The sequence below is a fragment of the Oryx dammah genome, unplaced genomic scaffold, assembly GCF_014754425.2.
Source record: "Oryx dammah isolate SB20612 unplaced genomic scaffold, SCBI_Odam_1.1 HiC_scaffold_20, whole genome shotgun sequence".
Classification (NCBI taxonomy): Eukaryota; Metazoa; Chordata; class Mammalia; order Artiodactyla; family Bovidae; genus Oryx; species Oryx dammah.
Window position 1 is genome coordinate 8,864,750 of NW_024070204.1, and position 25,360 is coordinate 8,890,109.

General features: G+C 49.0%; 1 protein-coding gene across 2 annotated transcripts; it reads right to left on the minus strand.

Annotated features, from left to right (window-relative positions):
* On the minus strand, positions 1–24,666 carry CMBL (carboxymethylenebutenolidase homolog). Of its 2 annotated transcripts, none has more exons than XM_040262507.1 (6): positions 20,557–20,833; positions 11,831–12,064; positions 8,437–8,544; positions 4,673–4,815; positions 1,621–1,712; positions 1–758 (listed from the first exon to the last, which is right to left on the minus strand). In XM_040262507.1, exons 2-6 carry the CDS (start codon positions 12,043–12,045, stop codon positions 579–581), a joined length of 738 nt encoding a protein of 245 aa, XP_040118441.1. In that variant the 5' UTR covers positions 12,046–12,064; positions 20,557–20,833; the 3' UTR covers positions 1–578. The 2 variants fall into 2 exon arrangements, with proteins under 2 accessions (XP_040118441.1, XP_040118442.1); XM_040262508.1 differs by lacking the exon at positions 20,557–20,833 and adding an exon at positions 24,436–24,666 and having other exon boundaries at positions 8–758.
* Between the last annotated feature and the right edge of the window lie 694 nt (positions 24,667–25,360).

Sequence of the window (25,360 nt, forward strand, 5' to 3'; positions counted from 1 at the left end):
TGGCAACTCTCATCCATTGTTTATTAGATTTTAGAAAAAGCCACAGATTCGAAAACCCAAAAAATCAAGTTTATAAGCTTTATATAATTAGTTCAATGGAACCCTACTTTAATCTCAATATGTATATGATCATGACAACTTCATTCCTGTAAAGACAGCAATAAAAGTACAATGACAGTGGGCTTTTGCTCTGCCTGAGTTTACATTTCATGCTTTTCATGGTTTCGCTAATTTAGTTGTTCTAGAGAATGTGCTCAATTCAAGCCAGGAAGGCCATACCTGAGTAGTCAGGTGTTCTTTGGGGACCTCTAGGACTTTTTGCTAATAGTTAGGATATTACTTTATCGACCAAATTCTTCAGGTATTGACCTGTTGTTAAAAATCTTATTTTGGGCATATGTTAAAGATGAAAGTATTTCATACATTAACTTTTCCTTCTGAATTTGTGTTTCAAATGACACGATGAATTTCAGGATTCCTTGATTTATTTTCTGTAAAGTGAAAGTAAAATGATCTAAGCATGTCAAAGCACATTTCCGAATGAGAGCTATTTGTAGAAAGTTTGCCCTCCGCCGTGGCTACACGTACTTGTTCAGCCACTCGAGTAAGTTCCTCCTCGCCTCGTCAATGTACGGCTTGTCTTCAGGCGAACAGTCTTCTCTCTTGCGATGCACAAAGCCATGCGTCTGCCCAGAAAACGTTTTAATTTGATATTCCACTTTGCAGTGCTCTTTCAGCTTCTGAGTCAGCAAAGAGACCTGGTTGGAAAAAGATGTCATGAAGATAGGATATTACCCCTCCAGCAATATGTTCCAGTCTCCACTCCTTCCCTGATTGCTCATCGCAGAGCTTTAACGTCCGTGCTTTAAGCGCCAGAGCTAGAATGAAGCTTTCACTTTTAATTTTATAACTGACACCATCCTAACCTCTCACAAAGGAGAAAATTCAGAGCAGTATGTTGATAAAAATGATACCTCCATTATTTTGAAGTTACATTAATATATTCACATATTACTCAAAATATACTTCAATCTATTTGACCACACAATATTCAGTGGATTCAATCTGTACTTCAGTAGATTCAAATATAAGTTGTTTGAAATGTATATTCAACATTAATATAATGCATTGGTTGTAATATGATGTATTGTATTTGGATGGCATCACCAATTCAATAGATATAACTTGGGCAAAGTCCAGGAGATGGTGATGGACAGGGAGGCCTGGCGTGCTGCAGTCCATGGGGTCGCAAAGAGTCAGACACAACTTGGTGACTGAACAACAACAAGGGTTATGAATAACTACAGTAATTTCCAAACAACTGCCTTGAACCACAGTTCCCTTCTGCCTTTTCCTTATCAACATACTGGATTTAACAAAACCATGTCTTCAAGGACAGAGAACTTATGGTGATTGGTGGGTTACACACGGGGCACAGGGAGGCAGGGCCTGCTTACCAGGAGCCTCCATGCCAGCAGCTCTCTAGGGTTATAATCCCCCCCAAAAGAAAACCCACTTTTAAAATTTCAATGTTGAAAACTATCTGGAGCAACACACAAATCCTTTGGGATGTCTTCCCCGAAATATCAAGTCGTCCTCTTAAACAAGATGCCAGCTTACCTGCTCGAGGGGAATCACAGCATCGTTTTCAGCAAAGATGAACAGTGTGGGATTCTTCAGACCGTACACATCTTCAGCGTCTTTGATGATGCCTGGAGAAGGGGCAGACACGGGGGTGTGAATCCCGCACACGAGCCACAGAAAATGACGCGAGTTTGACTTTCCAAAGGAAGACATGTGCTTTGGGGGTTTTCTCTCTCTTCTTTTTTAGCAGTTCCACAGAAGTGGCCTGGCGCATACAACTGGGCTCAAAGAGAAGGCTGTTGAGTCAACTCTCCCTTCTTTCCACCTCACTCACCAGGAATCAGGCCATTAAATGATGATTGTAGACCCTGCCGGCTGCCTGGCTGGTAAAGATGCGGCAGAGCAGCCTGAGAAATGCTCCCTCCAGGGGTGTGCCTTCATTTACCAAGAATTGGTAACTTTCTAACCTGGACCATCTGACCAGGGCTGTTCTGGAAGTTTCTCACAATCTACTCAAGCCCTGAGGTTCTGACTTCAGTGTTTGACGGGGTATCTGTGCTCAAATGAGACCAAGCGTATGAAGTCCCCAGGGACAGCACAGGGTCCTAGCGGGTCACTTATAATAATTAGCTTTTATCCTTCTAAAGGTGCCTTTAGAAATTTAGAGATCATTTAGTCAAAATCCTCACAGATTCAGACAACTGTGGGTGTGCTCAGTCCTATAAGAAAATCTGTAAAAGTTTTGCCATCCATTGATATTTTGAAATAAGAGAAGTTCTAAGTGAAAGTCACTCAGTCATGTCGGACTTTGCAACCCCATGAACTATACAGTCCATGGAATTCTCCCAGGCCAGAATACTGGAGTGGGTAGCCTTTCCCTTCTTCAGGGACTCTTCCTGACCCAGGGATTGAACCGCGGCCTCCCATATTGCAGGTGGATTCTTTATCAGCTGAGCTATCAGGGAAGCTCAAGAGGAGCTTTAAGAAAAGATTATTCTGGCACCTATGAAACGCGATATGGATGATTTTATTTAATGAGAATTTGCAGCGGGGGAGGGAGACCAGACTCAACCACACTGTAAGGACAAGAGGGATTTACTGACAATAAAGCAGAGGACTAGTGGACAGAAAGTCACAAAGGGACCAAGCGGAAAGGGGATGCTGGCCAGATAGCATTTGACAAAGCCTTCGCTGGAGACAGGGCTTCTCTGTTGGCATAGACGGTAAAGAATCTGCCTGCAGTGCCGGAGACCCGGGTCCGATCCCTGGGTCGGGAAGATCCCCTGGAGAAGGGAAAGGCTACCCACTGCAGTATTCTGGCCTGGAGAATCCCATGGACAGAGGTACAGTCCATGGAGAGTCCTTGGGGTCACAAAGAGTCGGACAGGACTGAGCAACTAACACTTTCTCCTTGCTGGAGGCAGGCCAGGGTGACAAGACATCGAGGGTGGGACATGAGGAGCTTGATCACGTATCGAGGGTGGAGGATTCTTGCTAAACTGACCCAGTGGGCCAAGGACAGAGCCCAAGGTCGGAACCTAGGCAGACAGAGGACTCACAGAGGAGCCTGACTCAAGGCTGGTCATGGGGAATCCTGGTTAGGAGGAGACAAAATTTCCCCATTTTCTGTAGCAAAGTTAGGTAACCCGAAGAGCCCCTCTTTAGCTGAAATTCTTCTCTAGAAGGTCGGAAGCCATGGGAAAGAGGGCCATGCTTTCTGCACTATCCTGTTAAGGCCAGGTTGGGTGGCTGGACGGCCGTTTGAGACCCCGGGGCTCTAAGACCAGCTCGGCTCCGCAGTCGGCACTTCGCAGGAGCGGCCACGAGGGGGCGTCGGCGAGCAGTCCACGCTGGAGGGCCTGGGTGGCCAGCCCCACTGCGCACAGCAGCAACTAGCTACTTACTAACACCTTTGTGTAAGTTAACAGGTAAAGGGCTTTTTAAATGCTAAAAGTAAGTGAAAATACCACAGTGAGGAATCATTAAGCTAAATAAGAATCTCTAGCATAACTATGGAATATATGACTATGAAAAAAAGCCAAAATCAAACGTTTCACATCCTAACTTAATGTTTCTGTACACAGATGTTGAAGCTGAAACTCCAATACTTTGGCCACCTGATGTGAAGAGCTGGCTCATGTGAAAAGACCCTGATGCTGGGAAAGATTGAGGGCAGGAGGAGAAGGGGATGACAGAGGATGAGATGGTTGGATGGCATCACCGACTCGATGGACATGGGTTTGGGTGGACTCCGGGAGGTGGTGATGGACAGGGAGGCCTGGCGCGCTGCAATTCATGGGGTCACAAAGAGTCACGACTGAGAGACTGAACTGACTGACACAGATAACAACGTTCTTATGTCACTGCTGTGATACCTTCGGTCTATCTGGACGAAATGTTTATGTTGCTATTTACATTTTAGAGTGGGTTTTCCCTTTCTTCATGTATGTGTGTTCAGCCGCTCAGTCGTGTCCAGCTCTTTGCGACACCATGGACTAAAGAGTCCACCAGACTCCTCTTTCTATGGGATTCTCCAGGCAAGAATACTGGAGCAGGCTGCCATTCCCTCCTCCAGGGGATCTTCCCAAGCCGGGGGTCAAACTGCATCTCCTGCATCTGCACTGGCAGGCGGATTCTTTACCACTAGTGCCACCTGGGAAACCTCTGTGTGTGTGTGTGTGTGTGTGTGTACACGTGCAGGAGGGCACACATGTGTGAGTAGTTGAGAATTCATATCTTAGAAAAAAAAATCTTTTCAAAGCTGTGGCTAACAATATTGTTTGATATTAACTGTTATCATGGAAAGAAACAATCTCCCCTCCATTCTGGGTGAAAAATTGAACCCTTGGGTTGGGGGGTTTTCCCAAAGGCACGCTGCCGGGCCCTCGTTTCCTCTGGTCAGCTAGAACACACTTCCGCCTCTAGCTTCAGATTCTTAAAACCGTTTCCTGAGGATCAGCACAACATCTCTACACAACTGGGTTTTGTGTTACATCCGGGACCCTCAGCTGGGGAAGAAGCTTGCGGCCATTGTCCCTCAACACCCGCTCCGGCTTTCACTGTGTAAAAACACACAAGGCAGATTTACCATAGACGGACACCCCTGCCCTGAGCTCTGGGTATTTCAACATCAGATGATGAACGGCAATTCCACCCCAGCAGAATCCCACGACACCGATTCTCTTGGCCTGACACTGTTGCTTCAGATACTTCAAGACTGCATCGAACTCTCTAAGAAACAGAAAGGAAAGTCATTCAAGGGGAATAACCGGGCGGTTCAGTGGTTATGACTCAGCACCTCCACTGCCAGGGCCCAGGTTCAATCCCCGGTCAGGGAACTAAGATCCAGCAAGTTGCACGGCACGACCCCCAACCCCTCCCCGCCAAAAAAAAAAAAAAAAGGTATCATGTGGCCCCTTGAAAGCAAGCTGGGCAGCAAGTGCCAATGGTTACAGGGCTTTGTCAGCAGCTGTTCTGGGAGCCTCTGAGATTCCTACCTTCAAAGCCCTGCCCTCCTGCCCAGCTGATGAGTAACCAGTGCCCTATCCCCCGGGAAGTCTCCCTGCCAAGCCCAGCCTCTTCCAACCACCCAACAGGGCGGCACAAACAGGACGAGTTTGAGCAACAGTCTCCCACAGCCTCGGAATCAAAGCCACCGACTGCAGCTCAGCTCGAGGGCCTGATCCAAGTCCTGCCCCAGAAAGCACCTCCAGCTCCTCTCTCTCCTCCCCAGGAGGGCCCAGCCGCAACCAGGAGGCAGCTCCCCAGCCCTGTCTGACCGGGCACCTTCGTGCTCCCTGCCCAACACTTTAACTCTGCCTCGCCTCTTTCCTCTGGAGCCCAGCGGTGTTGGGAAAGCCACAAGGACAAGGCAAGCCCGAGAGGACCCGGGACAGCAGCCCTCCTCTCGCAAATGGCTCATTTGCAAACTGGTCATTTAGAACTCATACAACTTTTTTTTTTAGACACAAGATGCCAAAATGGAGGTAGGGCTGCAAGCCCTGCCCAGAAAGTTCTGCTTGTTCTGATAAGAAAGAAATGCTGTCTGTTTGCAATTAAGGATAAAAAAAAGAGAACGGGAGAGAGAAAACAATTCTCTTGCACTTTTTTTCTCCTTTAATCATAAGATATCTTGGAACATATTTAAACGTTTGTATCATACCATTCTGGGTGCAAGTAGTTTTCACAATGGTAGAAGAGCAGTAACTGAGTAATTCTGCAAAATGAAATGGAATAAGCCACTGTTTGTGTCATTTTGGTTTTTCTCAAATGCTCTTAAGAATAAGTGCCTTAATTGGAGGGGACAAGAAGGAAGAGGGCATTTCTGTAAAAATTCTTTAACCGACTCGAGTGACCCTATCTTTGCTTTGTTGCTGCGAATATTCCCCACTTTCCCAGGAACACCAGGATTTAGCTTTAGACGAATCTCTCTTCCCCATGCTTGGTCCATATACCTTGGGAGCCTTGGTTCCAGGAGTGTAATATGTGACTCAGGCCTGGCCAGTCAGAGCATAAGCGATCTCTGGCCACAATAAATGGTTCAAGGATGGACTTGTGACCCGATCATAACCATCAGGACAAAATGGGAATTTTGCTGGGTTGCTAGGAAAAGTCAACAGGAGGCTGGAGCTGCTGCAGTCATCTTGTCATCCAGAGGCAAACGCTGCCCGAGAATGGAGCCAGCATCAGACAAGGCTGTGGAGGTCAAATCCTGGGGATACTTTCTGAGCTACGGATCAACCTCTGCTCAGAGCCAGAAACTACCTCTTTTCGGTTCTATCAGCCAACAAATCCCACGACTGCTTAAGCAGTAAGTTCAAGATGGCTTTTCTTTCAAACAAAAGACTAGACCAGGCACGAGGACTTCAGTCTACTTTCCAAATTAGTGCTTGCATTTTATGTCTCATTTTGATTGAAAAGGTGCGGTTCTCCTTATCCCCTGTGGAGGGTTCCCTCTGGTCTGCTCTGATGCCTGCCAGAAAGGACCACCCAGATCTGAGCTCACACACGGGAGGCAGCCCCGTGGGCTCTTCCTCAAAATGTCCTAACTAGTCTCTCCAGCCCACCCCCACCCACACACAAAGCTGAATTTCATAGTCACATCCCAGGCTCTTGGGTTTTCTTGTGTTTCGACTTCTAATTTACTCTTAACTCTTTGCTTATTTTGTTTTTCTTGGGCTTGCAGCTTGAACCCCCGGGAGGGAAGCCTGGAAATGGATAAATGTGTGGGAGCTTGGGTCCCCAGTGATCTCGGGGTCCACCTTGGGGAAGGGAGAAAGCAGGATGGGGACAGAAAGTGGGGAGTGGCACAGTCTCTACAAAAGCCTCACCTGGCTCCTCGGGGAGCTTGGAGCTGGGGTGACCTCTGAGGGTCCGAGGTCACTGTACCAGCTTGGGGCGAGGGAGCCGAGCCTCTGTACCCCTGCAGTGAGATCTCCCAGGATGGGACGCAAGGCAAGGTGCTTCACACCCCAGAGGCAATTCCAAAGGGAGCCGCTGGCCCTGGTCTCCCCCGCAGTGAGACCCTGAGGCTGTTACTCTTGCTGATACGCTCTGGCAAGAGGGGAGCTCCCAGGGCAGCCTGCAGCATCTCCCCACCCTGACGGACTGTGCAGGGGCCTGAGGGAGACCCTGGCCTAAGCCACAGAGTGTCACGGCTGCTCCGCACAGGCACCCAGAGAGAGGGTGTCCAGAACCCCAGTGAGCGTGGGGAGTGAGGCGGGGCCGAGGAGCTGCAGCGGACAGCGGATAGGCTGGGGAGGTATCTTCTGACTCTGAGCAAAGGCTGATCCACACCTCAGAAGGTATCCCCGGGATGCCCATCTCCACAACTTTGTCTGATGCCAGCTCCATTCTCAGGCCCCTGGGGGCTGGGGGCAGGGGTCAGCATGGGGTCCCCCAGGTCGGGGGACAGAGGGGCCCACAGCCCGGGGTCAGCTCTAGAGGAGCAGAGAGTCTGGGGACCAGGTGGCCACCGGCAGGGAGCCTTGTTATTGCAATTGCCCCAGCCTGGGCTTGGGGGCAACTTATCAAACACAAGGCTCACATGCGTGGCAGGACAAAGTCCAATGATGGGAGACGAGGCCTAGGGGTTGGTGGAGTCATTTGCCCGGGACTCAGGTCTATAACTCAGGAAGAGCTTGGGCCTGGAGAACATCTCGCCTCTTCCCCCAACTCCATCCTTCACCCTCCAGACAGAGAAGGGATCCGAGTGGCAGCTGAGCACTCTGGTCCTTGCTTCTGGACTGGCTGGAGCCAATTCAATGAAAGGCTGCGATCTGGGGGATTTCCTGCCCCCCATTTTTCTTCCCACTGTTCCCTGGACCCTTGCAAGACAGCAGCCCTGGTCTGGCAAGTCTAGTCTAAAGACCCACAGTTTCCCCAGGGAGGTGGGGAGGATCGCTGGGGGAGGACAGCACTCAAGGCTTCGTTTCCGATCCGCTGAGCAGAAATGGGCCTGAGGTTTTCTCGAGTCTCTCTTCTCTGCCTGTTGTTTCAAGCGGTTCTGCAGCCCAAGGAGGAGGAAGGCGTGTTGATCTATAACCCCCGAGGGCCCAAGGGAGAGGGGACCCCAGGGACTTCAAGAAAGCTCCCTAAGCATCCATGCTATGAAGAATTTCCCAGAAGGCAAAGCAAGTGAGCTTGCTGGTGGCAGGGTGCCTGTGGGGTTCTACCCCTCCACCGCATAGACCTTGTCTTCCTGCCTCAGGAAGGTCTCAGTGAGCAGTGGCCTCTAAAGTCCTACGTGATGGAGAAGACAGACCCTCCCCTCCCTCCAGCCTCTTGCTTCCTGGGTCCCTGGGAGCTCCACCAAGACCGCCATGCTGGCTGGTGACACACTCGTAAACTTACTTATCAATCTTTCTGGCATTTCTGGTCTTCAACCACTCTGGGAAGGTGGACCAGTCCCCCGAGGGGTGCCATGGCTCCTGCCCGACAAAGAAGTCTGGAACAATGGTTCTGTAAAATAGGAGAGCCACCCGTCTTAGTGTCGGAGGTGCTGGGGCTCGGGCTCTGTTTACCTTCCTTACAAAACCTACCGTGCTGGAGGTTCTGGACCACGGGAAAAGAAAAGGCAGTGGCCACCAGGCGGACTGTGATCATGGCAAATGGGCCAGCTGGCCCCTGGCCAGAACATCTCGGATTTCACAACCCAAGGTGCATGGCCGCCAGCAGCCTGTTCAGAGCCCAACCCCTCCAAAACGCCTGCCTCAGCACAATGCCCGCAAGGTGTGACACCTGGGACAAAGGTTCTGGGTGGCACCTACCCCTGGGGAGCCACACCTCTCAGCAGGCCTTCTGAGTTAGCCTCGGGCCAGCGGGCACACCTCTGAGCGGTCCAGTCACCATGACCGAGCAATTTCTCAGCCTCCGCCCAAGAGGCCAATGGGGCACAATCTCCCGCCTGGAGGGTCTGGTCTTGGGCAGGCTCTAAAAGGGCTGAGGAGCCGACAAGATGGCTTGTGGGGTCCACGTCAGCCCCTTCCACGAGCATCAGCCCAGGGATTGGGCAACGTGGCTCCAGCCAGAGACCCAGTTCCTAAAGTAAAGGTCACGGCCATGGACAGAGGAACACAGCTCCTCCTCTTGCGGGGGCGGGGGGTGGTGGTGGGAGTAAGAACACTGGAATTGGGTCAGGAGAATCTAAGTTCAGGTGCCAGTACTGCCCCATTCTTCCCTGAAACCTTATGTTGTCACGAAGTCATGTCCAACTTTTTGCCTTTTGGCGACCCCATGGACTGTAGCCCACCAGGCTCCTCTGTCCATGGGACTCCCCAGGCAAGAATACTGGAGTGAGTTGCCATTTCCTCCTCCAAGGGATCTTCCCAACCCAGGGATCGAACCCTCATCTCCTACATCAGCAAGTGGACTCTTTACCACTGAGCCACCAGGGACACCCCCCTGGAACCTTAACAAGTCACTTAATCACTTTCAGCCTCTTTTTCTGGATCTGACAGAGATGGCACCAAGCACCACCCAACCTCAGAAGACTATTCTGAAGGGAAAATAGACAAATATGAAGGGACTTTGTAAGTCACAGGCGTCTTTTCCCAATTTTTATGTTCCGTCTCCAGCTAATGGACCCACCTGAACCAGTCCATCCTAAAGGAAATCAGTCCTGAATACTCATTGGAAGGACTGATGCTGAAGCTGAAACTCCAATGCTTTGGCCACCTGATGCGAAGAACTGACTCAGTGGAAAAGACCCTGATGCTGGGAAAGATTGAGGGCAGGAGGAGAAGGGGACAACAGAGGATGAGATGGTTGGATGGCATCACCGACTCAATGGACATGAGTTTGAGCATGCTCCGGGAGTTGCTGATGGACAGGGAGGCTGGCATGCTGCAGTCCATGGGGTCACAGAGTCAGACACGACTGAGCAACTGCACTGAACAGAACTGAGACAATAGAAGCCTCCATCCTATCCACCCTCCTGGTCACAGCAGGTAACCTAGGGCCCCCGAGACCTCTGCGTTCATGCCCCAGTTTCCTGACCAGCAAAATGAGAACTGCGACAGCCCCACCTCGGCAGAGTTGTTGGGAGGATGAAGGGCAATCGCCCAGGACCCACCCTAGCCCACGGTCTGGCCGAGCCAGAAGGCAACCAGGATTGGCTGTTGTTTTTATACTGGGGTATAAAACAGGTAGCCCCTGGAGAGTTAAGCTGCCTCATCTTCAAGAGGCTTCCCTGGTGGCTCAGCTGGTAAGGAATCCGCCTGCAATGCGGGAGATCTGGGTTCCATCCCTGGGTTGGGAAGATCCCCTGGAGGAGGGCATGGCAACCCACTCCAGTATTCTTGCCTGGACAGAGGAGCACGGAAGGTTACAGTTCATGGGGTCGCAAAGAGTCGGACACGACTGAGCGACTAAGCACACATCTTGAAAAAGAAACCTGAGGGCACGAAAACGGGAAAAGTCAAATGAAGACCCTCTCTCCGGTCAACAGTAAATCCACATCACTCGTCAGTGGGCATGCACCCTTTAAATGGGTTCTCCTTGTAGGAGAACGAGGCAGGCGCTCCCTTTGCTTTGCAGCTCCTCTTTTTGAGGAAAGGGAATCGAGCGCACCACACTCGGGGCTTGCTGGGCGTTACGCTTAGCGAAGCTGGACAGAGGAAGGGTCCCTCCCCTCTCTCCTCCAAGCTTCATTGAAAAGAAAGTGAAAGTCGCTCAGTCGTGTCCGACTCTTTGCAACCCCATGGACTATAAAGTCCATGGAATTCTCCAGGCCAGAATATGGTATGGGTAGCCTTTCCCTTCTCCAGGGGATCTTCCCAACCCAGGGATCGAACCCAGGTCTCCCACATTGCAGGCGGATTCTTTACCAGCTGAGCCACCAGGGAAGCCCAAGAATACTCTAGCGGGGAGCCTATCCCTTCTCCAGTGGATCTTCCCAACCCAGGAACTGAACCAGGGTCTCCTACATTGCAGGCAGATTCTTTGCCAATTGAGCTATCAGGGAAGCTTTACTGAAGCTACTACCAGCACCAGGGTGGTGAGGAGCAAACAGATGACAGCATTCACCAAAGGTGGTCATGCCCATGCAACGTGACCAAGAGACGACCTTCAGGAGGTGAGGGAGGTCTCACTCTGACGTGATAGTTTGTGTTTAGACCAGGATAACCAAGGGCGCCCTGTGTGTGAAAGCTGACCCCAGGTGGAGATGCTTCAGGAGCCAAGTAATGGGTCCATTTCAGAGTTGCCGACTTCTGTCCCAGCTGTCCTGCACTAGGGTCTGTGTGGGGCCCCACATAGGGAAATAACTCTCTCAGCATCCTGCAGGTCTACACAGCCAGCCAACCAAAGAGGATCTGAAGGCAAGAGATTGAGTTGGGAGCAGTTGGCTTCCATTGGATATTGGCTATCATATGACATTCTCCATTTTAAGGGTTTCCCTGGTGGCTCAGACAGTAAAGCATCTGCCTGCAAAGCAGGAAACCCAGGTTCGATCCCTGGGTCGGAAAGATCCCCTTGGAGAAGGAAATGGCTACCCACTCCAGTATTCTTGGAAAATTCCATGGATGGAGGAGCCTGGTAGGCTACAGTCCATGGGGTCACAAAGAGTCGGACACGACTGAGTGACTTCACTTCCTTTTTTCTTTTCAGTGAGATAAGAAAATAGATCATGTACGTCACAACACAGTCAGGGTTTTTTGGTTTTGTTTCCTTTGAAGGAAACAAAATACAGAAATTTATGTGAATTTAAGCCAAAAAAAAACACACACACACAGAATTTCATACGTACGTGTATCCATTTCCTGCAATCATGTCAGCCATATATCTGGTGTTGGGCAACTGCCAGCCAAATATATCCTGAATGACAACCACAGCTTTGCCAGCGTCCACAGGGGATTTGGTGAGATAAGCCTTGATGTGCTCCACTTGAACTTCATGCCCCAGCCCTCCATACTCGATTCTGTGGCCAATGTCACACGGACAAGGATGAGCTTCGTTAGCCATTGGAGATACTCAGCTCGGGCTACAGAGAGAGAACAGGCATTATACTCTGAGTGGTGCAAAGCCAAAGCTTACAAACAATAAGTAAACGAAAATCAAGAGCACAGGGAAAATTAATTTTAACTATGATGTTGTTTACTTGCTCAGTTGTTTCCAACTCTTTGCCACCCCATGGACTACAGCCTGCCAGGCTCCTCTGTTCGTGGCATTCCCCAGGCAAGAATACTGATGTGGGTTGCCATTTCCTTCTCCAGGGAACCTTCCTGGCCCAAGGATCGAATCCACATCTCCTGCACTGGCAGGCAGATTCTTTACCACTAAGCCACCGGGGAAGTGTATTCAGGCAAGAAGTCAATGATCACTTCTAGTTCTGGGTAATAAGATTAAGGCTGATCAGAATCCACTTCCATTACAAACACCAGAAGTACAAGAGTATGTGCGTGCATGCTCAGTCATGTACGACTCTGCAACCCGACGCCATGAACCGCAGCACACCAGGCTCCTCTGTCCATAGGAAAGATTTCCCAGGCAAGAATACTGGGGCAGGTACCCAGCCCTTACTCCAAAGGATCTTCCTGATCCGGAGACTGAACCCGCACCTCCAGCACTGGCAGATCCATTCCTTAGCGCTGAGCCCCTAGGGAAGCCCCTATGACATTCCAGGGAAGGTAAAATGATAGAGAAAGAAATTAAGCCACTATTGCCAGAGGCTGGGAGTGGAAGGAGACTGACTGCGAGGGGACAGCGAGCGGACTGGGTGATGGACATGTTCTGCATCTTGGTTTTGGTGGTGGCTACCGAGTTCGATACTTCAGCATCAAGCAAACTGTACACTTAAAAGGGGTGAATGAATCATACTTCAATGAACTTTCCTTTTAAAAAATGGCAGATTAACAGGAGAGAGAGCATACATGTTATTAATATTTTTAATGAGTACACAGGGGCTTTGCAGAAAAGAAGTGAAAGCCCAAGAAGGAGACACGTGGCTTATATACCATTTTAACAAAGGTGATAAATTGTGGAGATGTGACCAGGAAAGACATGGGGAATTGATAAAAAGAAAAGGATCTTTGAGCCCAGTTTGTTAATGCAGGCTCATCTCAGTGACAGCTCCTCATCTCTGGTGATAACAGTTGCTCCTGTCATTGCGGAGAAGGGGGAGAGGGGGTAGTTATGGCCTAATTTTAGGCAGAAAAGTAGAAAGTGGGAGTGAAAAACAACTCTTTTTTCATCTGCTATTTCTCAATTGCCTTCAGCTCAAAATAATCAATATGCCCAAGTGCCATATTTGAGGATGGCATTCTCTGATCCTCTTCAAGTATATGTAACTGACAAAAGGAAAGAACAGAAATAAGCTAGGAATCCAATTCATGAAGTGAGAGAAGGGACTTCCCTGGTAGTCCAGTGGTTAGGACTCCAAGCTTCCACTACAGGGGCCCTGGGTTCAATCCCTGGTCAGGGAACTAAGAACCTTTAAAGCTCAGCTTAAAAAAAAAAAAAAAAAGTGAGGGGAAAAAACAGAATAAACCCCAAGGAAGAAAATAATGAGATGAAAATAAACAATGAAGAAAACAGGAAATGATTAAAATCTGAGTTTTTTGAAGAGTTATAAAATAGGTATATCTCCAGGAAACCAGATCAGTAAAAAGGACAGAATGATAAAGACACATAGCAACAACATAATAGCACAAGGAATGAAAAAATTACATATTTTTCCTTTTAAAACTCATAGATAGTAAGTATGAACAACTTCATGCTATTAAATTTAGAAACAGAAAAAAAAATGACTAATAACACAGAATACAAGAGAGGGAAACATTCCTAACTTCAGAAATCAATGGAAAAGAAAATATAAAGGATGAGGCAGCAGGAGATTCAAAGAGATTAAACAGAAAGAAAACCAAATGCACTGTGTGAATCTTAACTACATCCTGGTTCCAAATTATGAACAGTTATAGGGTTTCCCTGGTAACTCTGGTAAAGAATCCACCTGCCCATGCAGAAGACGCGGGTTCAATCCCCGATCCAGGATGACCCCACATGGCTCGGTGCAACTAAGCCCGTGTGTCACAACAGAGCCTGCGCTCCAGAGACGGGGAGCGCCAACGACTGAGCCAGTGCACCTCGACTCCTGAAGCCCGCGTCCCCTAGGCCTGTGCTCCACAGCAAGGGAAGCCACTGCAATGAGAAGCCTGCACGTCGTCACAAAGAGTAGCCGCCACTCTCCACAGCTAGAGAAAAGCCTGAGCAGCAACGAAGACCCAGCAAAAATAGATAAAACAAAGAAATAAAATTATAAATAAGTAAAAAAATAAATAAAAAATATAAATAAATGAAATAAAGAGATTTTTAAAAGAACAGCTATAAGAGACATTTGGGGAATAATCGAGGAAATGAATATGGATGATAGTTGATATTATGAATTAATATTAAATTTTTACGGTGTGATAGTAGGAGTACATCAATGCTGTGTATTGTCACCCTGCTTATTTAACTTCTGTGCAGAGTACATCATGAGAAACGCTGGACTGGAAGAAACACAAGCTGGAATCAAGATTGCCGGGAGAAATATCAATCACCTCAGATACGCAGATGACACCACCCTTATGGCAGAAAGTGAAGAGGAGCTAAAAAGCCTCTTGATGAAAGTGAAAGAGGAGAGTGAAAAAGTTGGCCTAAAGCTCAACATTCAGAAAACAAAGATCGTGACATCTGGTCCCATCACTTCATGGGAAATAGATGGGGAAACAGTGGAAACAGTGTCAGACTTTATGTTTTTGGGCTCTAAAATCACTGCAGATGGTGGTTGCAGCCATGAAATTAAAAGATGCTTACTCCTTGGAAGAAAAGTTATGACCAATCTAGATAGTATATTCAAAAGCAGAGACATTACTTTGCCAACTAAGGTCCATCTAGTCAAGGCTATGGTTTTTCCTGTGGTCATGTATGGATGTGGGAGTTGGACTGTGAAGAAGGCTGAGCGCCGAAGAATTGATGCTTTTGAACTGTGGTGTTGGAGAAGACTCTTGAGAGTCCCTTGGACTGCAAGGAGATCCAACCAGTCCATTCTGAAGGAGATCAGCCTTGGGATTTCTTTGGAAGGACTGATGCTAAAGCTGAAACTCCAGTACTTTGGCCACCTCATGCGAAGAGTTGACTCATTGGAAAAGACTCTGATGCTGGGAGGGATTGGGGGCAGGAGGAGAAGGGGACGACAGAGGATGAAATGGCTGGATGGCATCAATGACTCAATGGACGTGAGTCTGAGTGAACTCCGGGAGTTGGTGATGGACAGGGATGCCTGGCGTGCTGCGATTCATGGGGTCACAAAGAGCCAGACACGACTGAGCAACTGAACTGGACTGAACTGAACTGATAGTTATGCAGGAGAACATTCTTAGTTTTAGAAGATGTATGTTCAAGTGGGCATGAAGTATCAACATCTGAAGTTTACCCTCAAATCATTCATCAAACAGACATGCAAGACACACATATAGACACGTAAAGCAGTTATGGCAGACTGCAAACACTTACTGAACCTAGGTGATCAGTATACAAGTTTGGCTTGCTTTCAGTTTGTGTGTGTGTGTGTGTGTGTGTGTGGCCGCGCTGGGTCTTCACTGCCGCATGGGCTTTCCTCTACTTGCAGCGTGCGGACTTCTCACTGCACAGCTTCTCTTGTGGACCACAGGCTCTAGGACATGTGGGCTTCAGGAGTCGTCGCATTTGGGCTCGGTAGTTGTGGCTTCTGGGCTCTAGAGCATAGACCCAATAGTTGTGGCACACGGGCTTAGTTGCTCCGTGGTATGTGGGATGTCTCTGGATCCCGGATCGAACCTGTCTCCTGCATCGGCCGGCGGATTCTTTACCACTGAGCCACCCAGGACGTCCCCTTTCTTTCAGTTTGTGAAGAACAACAAGGAACAGTGTAACTAGAACAGAAAGATCAGGGAGGGCGGGGGGGGGATCCTCCAATAGCTCCTATCTCATATGGAGGAAAAGCCAAATTATTTCTGCAAGAGGAGCAATAGAGAAAAGAGGGAGAAAAGTCAGGGGCTGAGTAGATTTTTCAAGTGCAGCCAATTGGTTTCGTTGACAGATGGCATGGGTAGGGTACTTGACCAAAAAGAGTCAGGGGTGACTAGGTCTTTTGCTTGAGCAACTGGGAAAGGACAGAAGGTCTCAACGAGAAGGGGAGGGTGAGACAGAGCAGGTTTGAGACCAGGACTTCAGTCTGGGGCGTGAGAGTTTGAAATGGCTCTGAGACACCCTGAGTGGGACAGTTGGATGACAACACACGAGCTCAGGGCCGGAGGCCAAGCTGAAGACATGCATTTGAGAGTGATCAGCACACACAGTCGAACCTCATGATCTGCAGATTCTATATTCATGAACTTGCCTACTTGCTACATTTACTCAGAAGGCCAAAATCAATACTTGCAGGGCTTTTGCGTCATCTGCATGTCTGTGTAGAGCTGTGAAAAATCTGAGCCACTGAGATGCACATTCCCAGCCAAGGCTGAACAAGGCTGTGCTCTCACTTCCTGTTTCAGCTCGCATGCTGTGAACAAGTGTCCTTCTCACGGTCTATTTAGAGACACGTCTTTTGTAATTCTGTGCTTTTTGCTGGTGGTTTCATGGGAAGTGCTGAAGTACTGTCTACTGTTCTAAGTGCAAGAAGGTGCCGATGTAACCAAGTCTAAAAAACACTATGAGAAAACTGAGGGGACTTCCTTGGTGGTTCCAGTGGCTAAGACTCCGAAGTCCCAATGCAGGAGGCCTGGGTTCAATCCCTTGATCAGGAAACTGGATCCCGCATGCTGCAACTAAGAGTTTGCATGCTGCAGCTAAGACCCGGCACAGCCAAATAAATAAATACATACTTGAAAAAGATTGGAGAAAATTGACGGACTGGGTATTTGGTGATATTGAGAGTCATTTTAATGGAGGGGGAAGGGTGAGGGAAGGGAAAGAGGAATAGTATTATATCAGCAGTAGTTTTGGTTTTAATGAGTCCTATCTTTTATAGCAACATGCTAACACACATACTAATAAAATGACCAGAAGTCTGGGGCTCTCCCAGTAGGCCATGAAGGTGGCAGAGAGTGTCCAAGTTCTGACTGTGCTAAAGGAGTGTCTGTTGTACTAGTCTCTGGACTTTCATACACCCTTTCGATGTTCCACAACAAAAAGCTTTCAAACGCTCGTTAAAATTTTAAACACTGTAAGATAAAAGTTTCCATTAAAAAAAAAAGTGAGGAAAACAGGGTACAGACTAAATGAAGTTACTCTTTTCAAAGCAGAGGCTGTTGGATCCAGATAAAATACATGAGGAATTGTTAGAAATTAACAAGAAAAAGACAACTCCAATAGAAAATGCTCCAAAGATATGAATAGGCAATTCACAACAGGATATACCTGAATGGTCCGTAAACATGAAAATATACTCAACGTCAATGGTATTTAAGGAAATTATACTAATAACTACACAAGATACCATTTTACCTCTTGCAGATCAGCAATAAGTCTTTCAGCACCAAGAGATGATGCCCATGTAGGGAGGAAGAAGGGAGTAAAAACTGCTCCACACTCTGGGGAGCAGGTCAGCAAAGACAACAATGAACACACCCTGCAGCCCAGAAATCCCCCACTGGGTGTATTCCCTGGAGAAATTCGTGCATATGTGTGTATGTGCTCACTGCGCACACCCGCAGAGGATGCAGAAGACTATTCTTCCCATCAAGATGTAGCAACAATTTCAAGCAACCTATGCAAGCAACCTAAGGACCATCAGGAGGAGAATGGGATACTCTGTCATTTACTCACTGTCATGGGTTAAATCATGTCTCTCTCCAAAGATACTATTCAAGTCTGAACCCACAGAACCTATGAAAGTGGCCTTATTTGGAAATAAGGTCTTTGCAGAGGTAACCAGGTTAAGAAGAGGAACTAAAGAACCTCTTGATGAAGGTGAAAGAGGAGAGTGGAAAAGTTGACTTAAAATTCAACATTCAAAAAATCAAGATCATGGCATCTGGTCCCATCACTTCATGGCAAATAGATGGGGAAAAAATGGAAACAGTGACAGACTTTATTTTCTTGGGCTCCAAAATCACTGCAGATGGTGATGCAACCATTCACTGCATGAAATTAAAAGACGCCTGATCCTTGGAACAAAAGCTATGACCAACTTAGACAGCGTATTAAAAAGCAGAGACATTACTTTGCCAACAAAGGTCCATATAGTCAAAGCTACGGTGTTTCCAGTAGTCATGTACAGAGTTGAGAGCTGGACCATAAAGAAGGCTGAGCACCAGAGAAGTGATGCTTTAGAATTGTGGTGCTGGAGAAGACTCCTGAGAGTCCCTTGGACAGCAAGGAAGTCAATTCTAAAGGAAATCAACCCTGAATATTCACTGGAAGGACTGATACTGAAGCTGAAGCTCCAATACTTTGGCCACCTGATGGGAAGAGTCAACTCCCTGGAAAAGACCCTGATGCTGGGAAAGGTTGACGGCAGGAAGAGAAAGGGACAACAGGAGATGAGATGGTTGGATGGCATCACCGACTCGACGGACATGAGTCTGAGCCAACTCCAGGAGATAGTGAAGGACAGGGAAGCTTGGCATGCTGCAGTCCATGGGGTCATAAAATGTCAGACACGACTGAGAGACCGAACAACAACATCCTGGAGGAGGGTGGGTGTTAATATAATTAATGACTGGTGTCCTTAGAAGAGAAATAAATTTGGGTACAGATATAGTCACGGGACAACACAGGCAGAGGCTGGAGTGAGGCGTCTACACGCCAAGGATGCCAAAGACTGCAGCCACCACCAGAAGCCAGGAGAGAGACAAGGAAAAACTCTCCTTTACAGGTGTCAGGAAGAGCATGGCCCTGCCAACGTCTTCATTTCAGATTTCCGGCCTCTGGACAATGACAGAGTAAGCTTCTGTTGTCTTAAATCACCCAGTTTGTGGTGATTTGTTACAGCAGCTGCAGGAAGCTAATCCATTCTTATAAAGGACACTGCAAGTTCAGTGAACAAACTCCATACATATGTACCAAAATGTTCAATCTCGAAATCTAATGCTTTATAAAAAGACAATGGCTTTTTGATGCTAAATAAATACTAAGACCTCCAAATAATAATACTCCATTAACAAATACCCTGTAGGAAAAGTGTAACACGCGGGAATAAAACACACCACACATTACACAGTGGTTATTGGCAGGAGGTAAGGGACGGAGACTGCTGGTTTTAACTGTATTTGCTACGTCTTATTTCCTTAAAAAGCTCTGATTTGGGGCTTCCCTGGTGGCTCAGGGGTGAACAATCTGCCTGAAAATGCAGGAGACACAGATTCAATCCTTGATCCAGGAAGATCCCACAGGCAGCGGAGCAACAAAGCCCATGCACCAGAATAACTAAGCCTGTGCTGTAGAGCCCACGGACTGCAACGTCTGAGCCCACGGACTGCAACTTCTGAGCCCAGGGACTGCAACGTCTGAGCCCAGGGACTGCAACGTCTGAGCCCAGGGACTGCAACGTCTGAGCCCAGGGACTGCAACTTCTGAGCCCACGGACTGCAACGTCTGAGCCCAGGGACTGCAACTTCTGAGCCCACGGACTGCAACTTCTGAGCCCAGGGACTGCAACTTCTGAGCCCACGGACTGCAACTTCTGAGCCCAGGGACTGCAACTTCTGAGCCCACAGACTGCAACGTCTGAGCCCAGGGACTGCAACTACTGAAACCCGAGCACTCTTGAGCCTGCCCTCCGCAACAAGAAGCCATCACAGTGAGAAGCCCTCCCAGTGCAACTAGAGAGTAGCCCGCACTCACGGCACCTAGAGAAAATCCTGTGCAGCAACGAAGACCCAGCACAGCCAAAATCAAATAAATAAATAAAATTGTTGTTGTTGTTTTTAAGTTTTGGTTTCAAGTACATAGGACAAAATATTCATAGCTTAAATCTGTGTCATATAACTATAGGTGGCTGTTACATGCTATCCTGTAACAGATTCTAAATGTTCATAACTAGCAATAAATACATTTTAAGGAAAGAGAAATTAAGAGTTAGTCATTTGACGACCTCCCTGGTGGCTCAGTAGGAAAGAATCTACCTGCCAATGCAGGAGACTCGGGTTTGATCTCTGGGTCGAGAAGATCCCCTGGAGCAAGAAACGGCAGCCCACACCAGTATTCTTGCCTAGGAAATCCCACGGACAGAGCTGGCGAGTTACAGTCCACAGGGTTGCAAAGAGTCGGGCTAAAAACAACAACAACAACAAGACTGCCTGCTAAGCAGAGCTCTGGAAACCAGAAAAAATACAAACAGAGTGGGCCACTGGACCATAGAAAAATCTGACTGTATCTTTCACGGCTTTGCTTCCGTAAACAACGTTATAGAACGATGATTAGTAAGAGAAGTCGGAGCAATCCATAGCAGTGAATTTCATGTGCCACTGCAAACGATTTCTTGAAAAGCAATTGCTCCGGCTAATTTCTTACCTGGACGGTCCAATGAGGATGCAAGACAGCAGAAAAGCAGCAACCTCGAATCAGAATCTTTTTCCTTGACTTTCCACTGCTATCCACTTTCCGAAGGGAATGTTTACAGCCAAGAGAGCAGCTCTCAGGGCTGATCAAGAAAGGTCTTTCTCCCGCAGAAAGGGCTGGTGGCCAGGGCAGGCTTGGCTATGCCACACACGAAGGCTGGACTCCTGCCAGAGCCTTCACGTGGCACAGCAGCCCAGCCCAGCCTGTGTGCCCCAGCCCAAGGCCACGGCGGGCAGGGCAGACAGTTTCTCTGTGGGCAAGAGCCTTGGGAAACGTGCCCTTGACACTCGACTGACTGTACTAGACATAAATTTTCTGCACAGACACTTTAGGATTTGGGCCCTTCCCTCACCCCACCCCCCCAAGTACACACTTGTTACAAAATAATTTTCAGGAAAGAAAGGAAAACTATTATGACTCCTGAAGAGTTATCAAAATGACTTCATGTTAAAGCTTGTGTATTATTCCTGTAACAAGACGAAATAAAGCAGACGTTGTAACTGGGCCTAAGGGGAAAAGGAAAGGGCACAGATGTCTACCCAGGAGAGTGATCTTGAGAGGAACTGTATGTGGAGACCAAACAGATTTTTCCACCATAGGGGAGGAAGCCAATTAATTTATCACCAGACAGGACAGAATTTACAAACCTATCAGCAACCCCCAACGTTCACAGAGCTGCAGAAGAGCTCAAATACAGTGAACAGGCCTGGAACCACACAGCTCAGAGGGTGTGCTATAGTCGACGGGTACTTTTCCCACTGAAACAGAGTTCCTCCAATGACATGACAAGGTCATGGCGAGTGATAAGGTTTCCTCCTGTAAGGGGATTGGACTGTGGGCTGACACCTACGGTGGGGGCCTCATAAAATGTACCGAGAAGGGCTTTTCTGGATCATGGCAGGTGGGCTAAGCCACATGTTCCAGACACGCCGAGATCAGACCTGTGGTCTTCACCACGGACGCCTCCAGAAGTCGGAGTCCTCTGTATGACACCAGGGGTGGCCAGGACAGACCCCAGCAGGGGAGACCCCGAGGGGCACATTTTTTTTTGGCAAGGCCACCCATAATGCTGCAGTGAAGCCCGCGATCCGCCCACCACATCCATGCAAGACCCCACACAACTGTGAATGACTGCAAGAGCCACCTTCTACAGACCGGTTTTCTCATCCCTCGACAAAGATGCTCTCCTTGATCGGACTCCAGTCAGGACCCTCTGAACTCTCTTCTCAGCCAGGCTCTGACTTTGGGCTTCGTGCAGTGTTAGCAAGACTCCAGGCTAAGTCGGTTTAGCCCCCACTCTCCGTATCTGACTCGGTTCCTCCTCCTCCACTACCCCCCAGGGGATGTCTGCTCACCCTGGCTCATTTTCTGCAAGAATCCTGTTACGTCACCTTAAACCGGAATCCCCTTGTTTTCATCCACTGACCCCTACTCTGCTCCCTGGCTAGAAATTCCCACTTTTCCTGACATTTGGAGTTAAAGCCCCTTGCCTCTCTCCTACTGCAAAATCCTGCTGGACTGGTCCCTACAGCTATCACAATGGTCCTGAATAACTCTACCTTACCGTTTTTTGACAAGCATCACGAATGATTAATTTTTTCTTTAACACCCTCCAGTCCTCCTTCACACAGCAAATGTCTCCACCAAATTACAAGTCTAGACCCATGGAGGGAGAAGGCAATGGCAACCCACTCCAGTACTCTTGCCAAGGACTGAGTCCCATGGACGGAGGAGAATCCCATGGGCGGAGGAGCCTGGTAGGCTGCAGTCCATGGGGTCGCTAAGAGTCAGACACGACTGAGCAACTTCACTTTCACTTTTCACTTTCATGCATTGGAGGAGGAAATGGCAACCTGCTCCAGTGTTCTTGCCTGGAGAATCCCAGGGACGGAGGAGCCTGGTGGGCTGCCGTCTATGGGGTCGCACAGAGTCAGACATGACTGACTCGACAGCAGCAGCAGCAGACCCACGGAGATCCCTGGGGTGTGTTCCATCTGCAGAGTCCAAGGGGCTGCTGTGTCCTCCCTCTTCCCCTAAGATGCACCTTCCCCAGGCATCCTTTTACTCTATATGAATGTGTGCCTCTTGACTTCTTCTTTTGAAGCAATGATAACACTTGCCTAGTTCCCTCTTTAATGAATAAAACAGAATCTTTAGCACATGCTCATGTTTGTGTTAGCATCATGATTTTGCCTTTCGCAGAAAAGTTCCCTTTGACTGTGTAACTGAACACTCTCCTTTTCTCACTGGAGGGCAGAAGGCGAGAGAAATGGGTGGTAAAGCTGGTCTCTGCTTTCATCCTCCCAAGGATTTAAATAACTCGGGAGTCACACTCCCCAAAGCAATGAAGGTTCTCTAACAGAGACAGAGAAGCAGATCTCAATGAGTGAAGCAAATGGGCATCGAGGGAAACGCAACTAGCAAAGAAGTCAAGGAATAAAGTGCCAGCAGCCTCGGAGATTTAGAGATGGAGACCCCTGCAAAGACATCGAAAGCAACACTGAGGAGTGTTACAGGACCGCGAAGGTGGCTGCCGGGAAAGGCTGGGGGGCTTCCTTTAAGGGTCAGCGTTGGAATTTGCAGGGCAGATCTTCAGTCTCTGCCCTTAGAGATGGTCCTGTGAACATCAACTCCTCCAGTGATTTTTGTTTTTCAGTAATCATGGCTTTCCCTGGTGGCTCAAACAGTAAAGAATCAGCCAGGGATGCAGGAAACCCGAGTTCAATCCCTGGGTCTGGAAGATCCCCTGGAGAAGGGAATGGCAACCCACTCCCGTATTCTTGCCTGGAGAATCCCTTGGACAGAGGAGACCGGTGGGCTACACGGATACCACTGTGCGACTGACACGCACACAGTCAGGGCTGCGTTTTCCAGAGAGCACACAGTCTTGAGAACATTAATTATAAAACAAGATGGGATGAGGCTAGATTGGCCTGTGAACTTGGCAACCAGACACCTGCCTTTGGCCTTTTCTTGGACTGTGGCGAGGCCCAGATGGCATTCCCACTGATACCCACAAGGCTCACTTCTGACCACCTTACTTTAAATGGGTTTTGAAAACAACAGGTGGCATTCCCATCAGCAAGTGGCCCTAAATCACAGGGCCCAGTGTCAGCAAGGCCTGGGCCTTCCTGACACACGTGGCCCAGCGGGAACTGTACAGTCTCTGCTGGCAGGACCCAGCCAGCACCCAGGATGCCACGCTCCTAGACCAGCCCCAGTCTCTCTTAACATCGCACTGTCGCTTCGTATCCAACTGTCTGCGGCCCCATGGACTGTAGCCCGCCAGGCTCCTCTCTGTCCATGGGATTTCCGAGGCAAGAATACTGGAGTGGGTTGTCACTCCCTTTTCCATCACATGTTAATAAATGCTTCAAAGTGTGGAGAACCGACTGGACCCGGGTATGCTCATTCCACACCCGCCCACACCCCCGCACCCTTTTACATTAATAGGAAGAACTTTACAACCAAAATGTTCAACCGTAGGAACTCAGTCACGAAGAGTAGCATGCAGGAAAGGATTGTGACATGGTGTTTCATGGGGGAAAAAAAAAGATTGCAAATTTATGCAGAGTATGAGTTCAACTTTCTTTTCAAAATGTATAGTGAAAGTGTAGTACAGGAAAACACTCCAAAGCAGGATGGCGGGGTGGCGGTCCTGCAAGGGACAATGTCCAGCTTTGCTGAAAGCAGGTGTTGAGAGTGAACTGGATAGGTTCATTCCCTGTGCACATATGCCAAAGACCTCCTTTGCCTCCTGCGCACGCACGCACGCAAGTCAGAACAGCGCCGACCTGCAGCGCAGTCCTCGGGCCAGCAAAGCACACTTACCTCTTCCAGCCGCCTGAAGACCAATGTCCACCCCGCGAGGAGGAGGGGACTGGACAGGAGAGGGCAGCGCTGCAGCCCTGCGGGACCCAGGGGAGCCGGTCGGGGGCCAGCCGAAAGGGGAGGCGCCTTCGGCCGAGACGGAAGTGGACGCGGTGACGAAGCGCGGCGGGATCCCGGCGGGCCAGTGGCCGTCCAGGATTCCAGCCTCCGGGAAGGCCGGAGTCGGAGGGCGGGGCGGGGCGGGGAGGCCCGGAGGGAGGAGAGAGGGAGGAGGGACGGGGGAGCGGGGAGGGAGGAGGGATGGGGGAAGGAGGGAGGTCGACCGGGAGGATGAAGACCGCGAGCCCCTGAAATTTACGTGTGCCTGGTTCCGGAGGCCTGTGACCCCTTTGTTGTTGTTCAGTGGCTAAGTCGAATCTGACTCCTTGCGACCCCGTAAACTGTGCAGCTCGCCAAATCTCCCTGCCCCTCACTATACCCCTGCTGCTGCTAAGTCACTTCAGTCGTGGCCGACTCTGTGCGACCCCATAGACGGCAGCCCACCAGGCTCCTCTGTCCCTGGGATTCTCCAGGCAAGAATACTGGAGTGGGCTGCCATTTCCTTCTCCAAGGCATGCATGCATGCTAAGTCGCTTCAGTCGAGTCCGACTCTGTGCGACCCCACGGACAGCAGCCCACCAGGCTCCTCTGTCCACCGGATCCTCTAAGCAAGAACACCGGAGTGGGCTGCCATTTCCTTCTCCACACTAGCCCCCTGAGTTTGCCCAAGCTCGCCTCCATTGGATTGGTGATGCTCTCCAACCATCTCATCCTCTGTCGTCGTCCCTCTTCGCCTATGGCTTCTTTACTATAAATCTAAATTAGGCTCTTTTAACAAGTAGGTGGCTAGGTATTCATACCTGACCTCCCGCCCTCTGCCTTGTCA

Bases quoted from the DNA above. Each gene is read 5' to 3' on its own strand.
- CMBL (XM_040262507.1), bottom strand. From the start codon at position 12,045: ATGGCTAACGAAGCTCATCCTTGTCCGTGTGACATTGGCCACAGAATC. The intron at 8,545-11,830 runs GTACGTATGAAA...CCTATTTTACAG, and splicing joins ATTGCAGGAAATGGATACAC to AACCATTGTTCCAGACTTCT. The intron at 1,713-4,672 runs GTAAATCTGCCT...CCCCTTCTCCAG, and splicing joins GGCAGGGGTGTCCGTCTATG to GCATCATCAAAGACGCTGAA.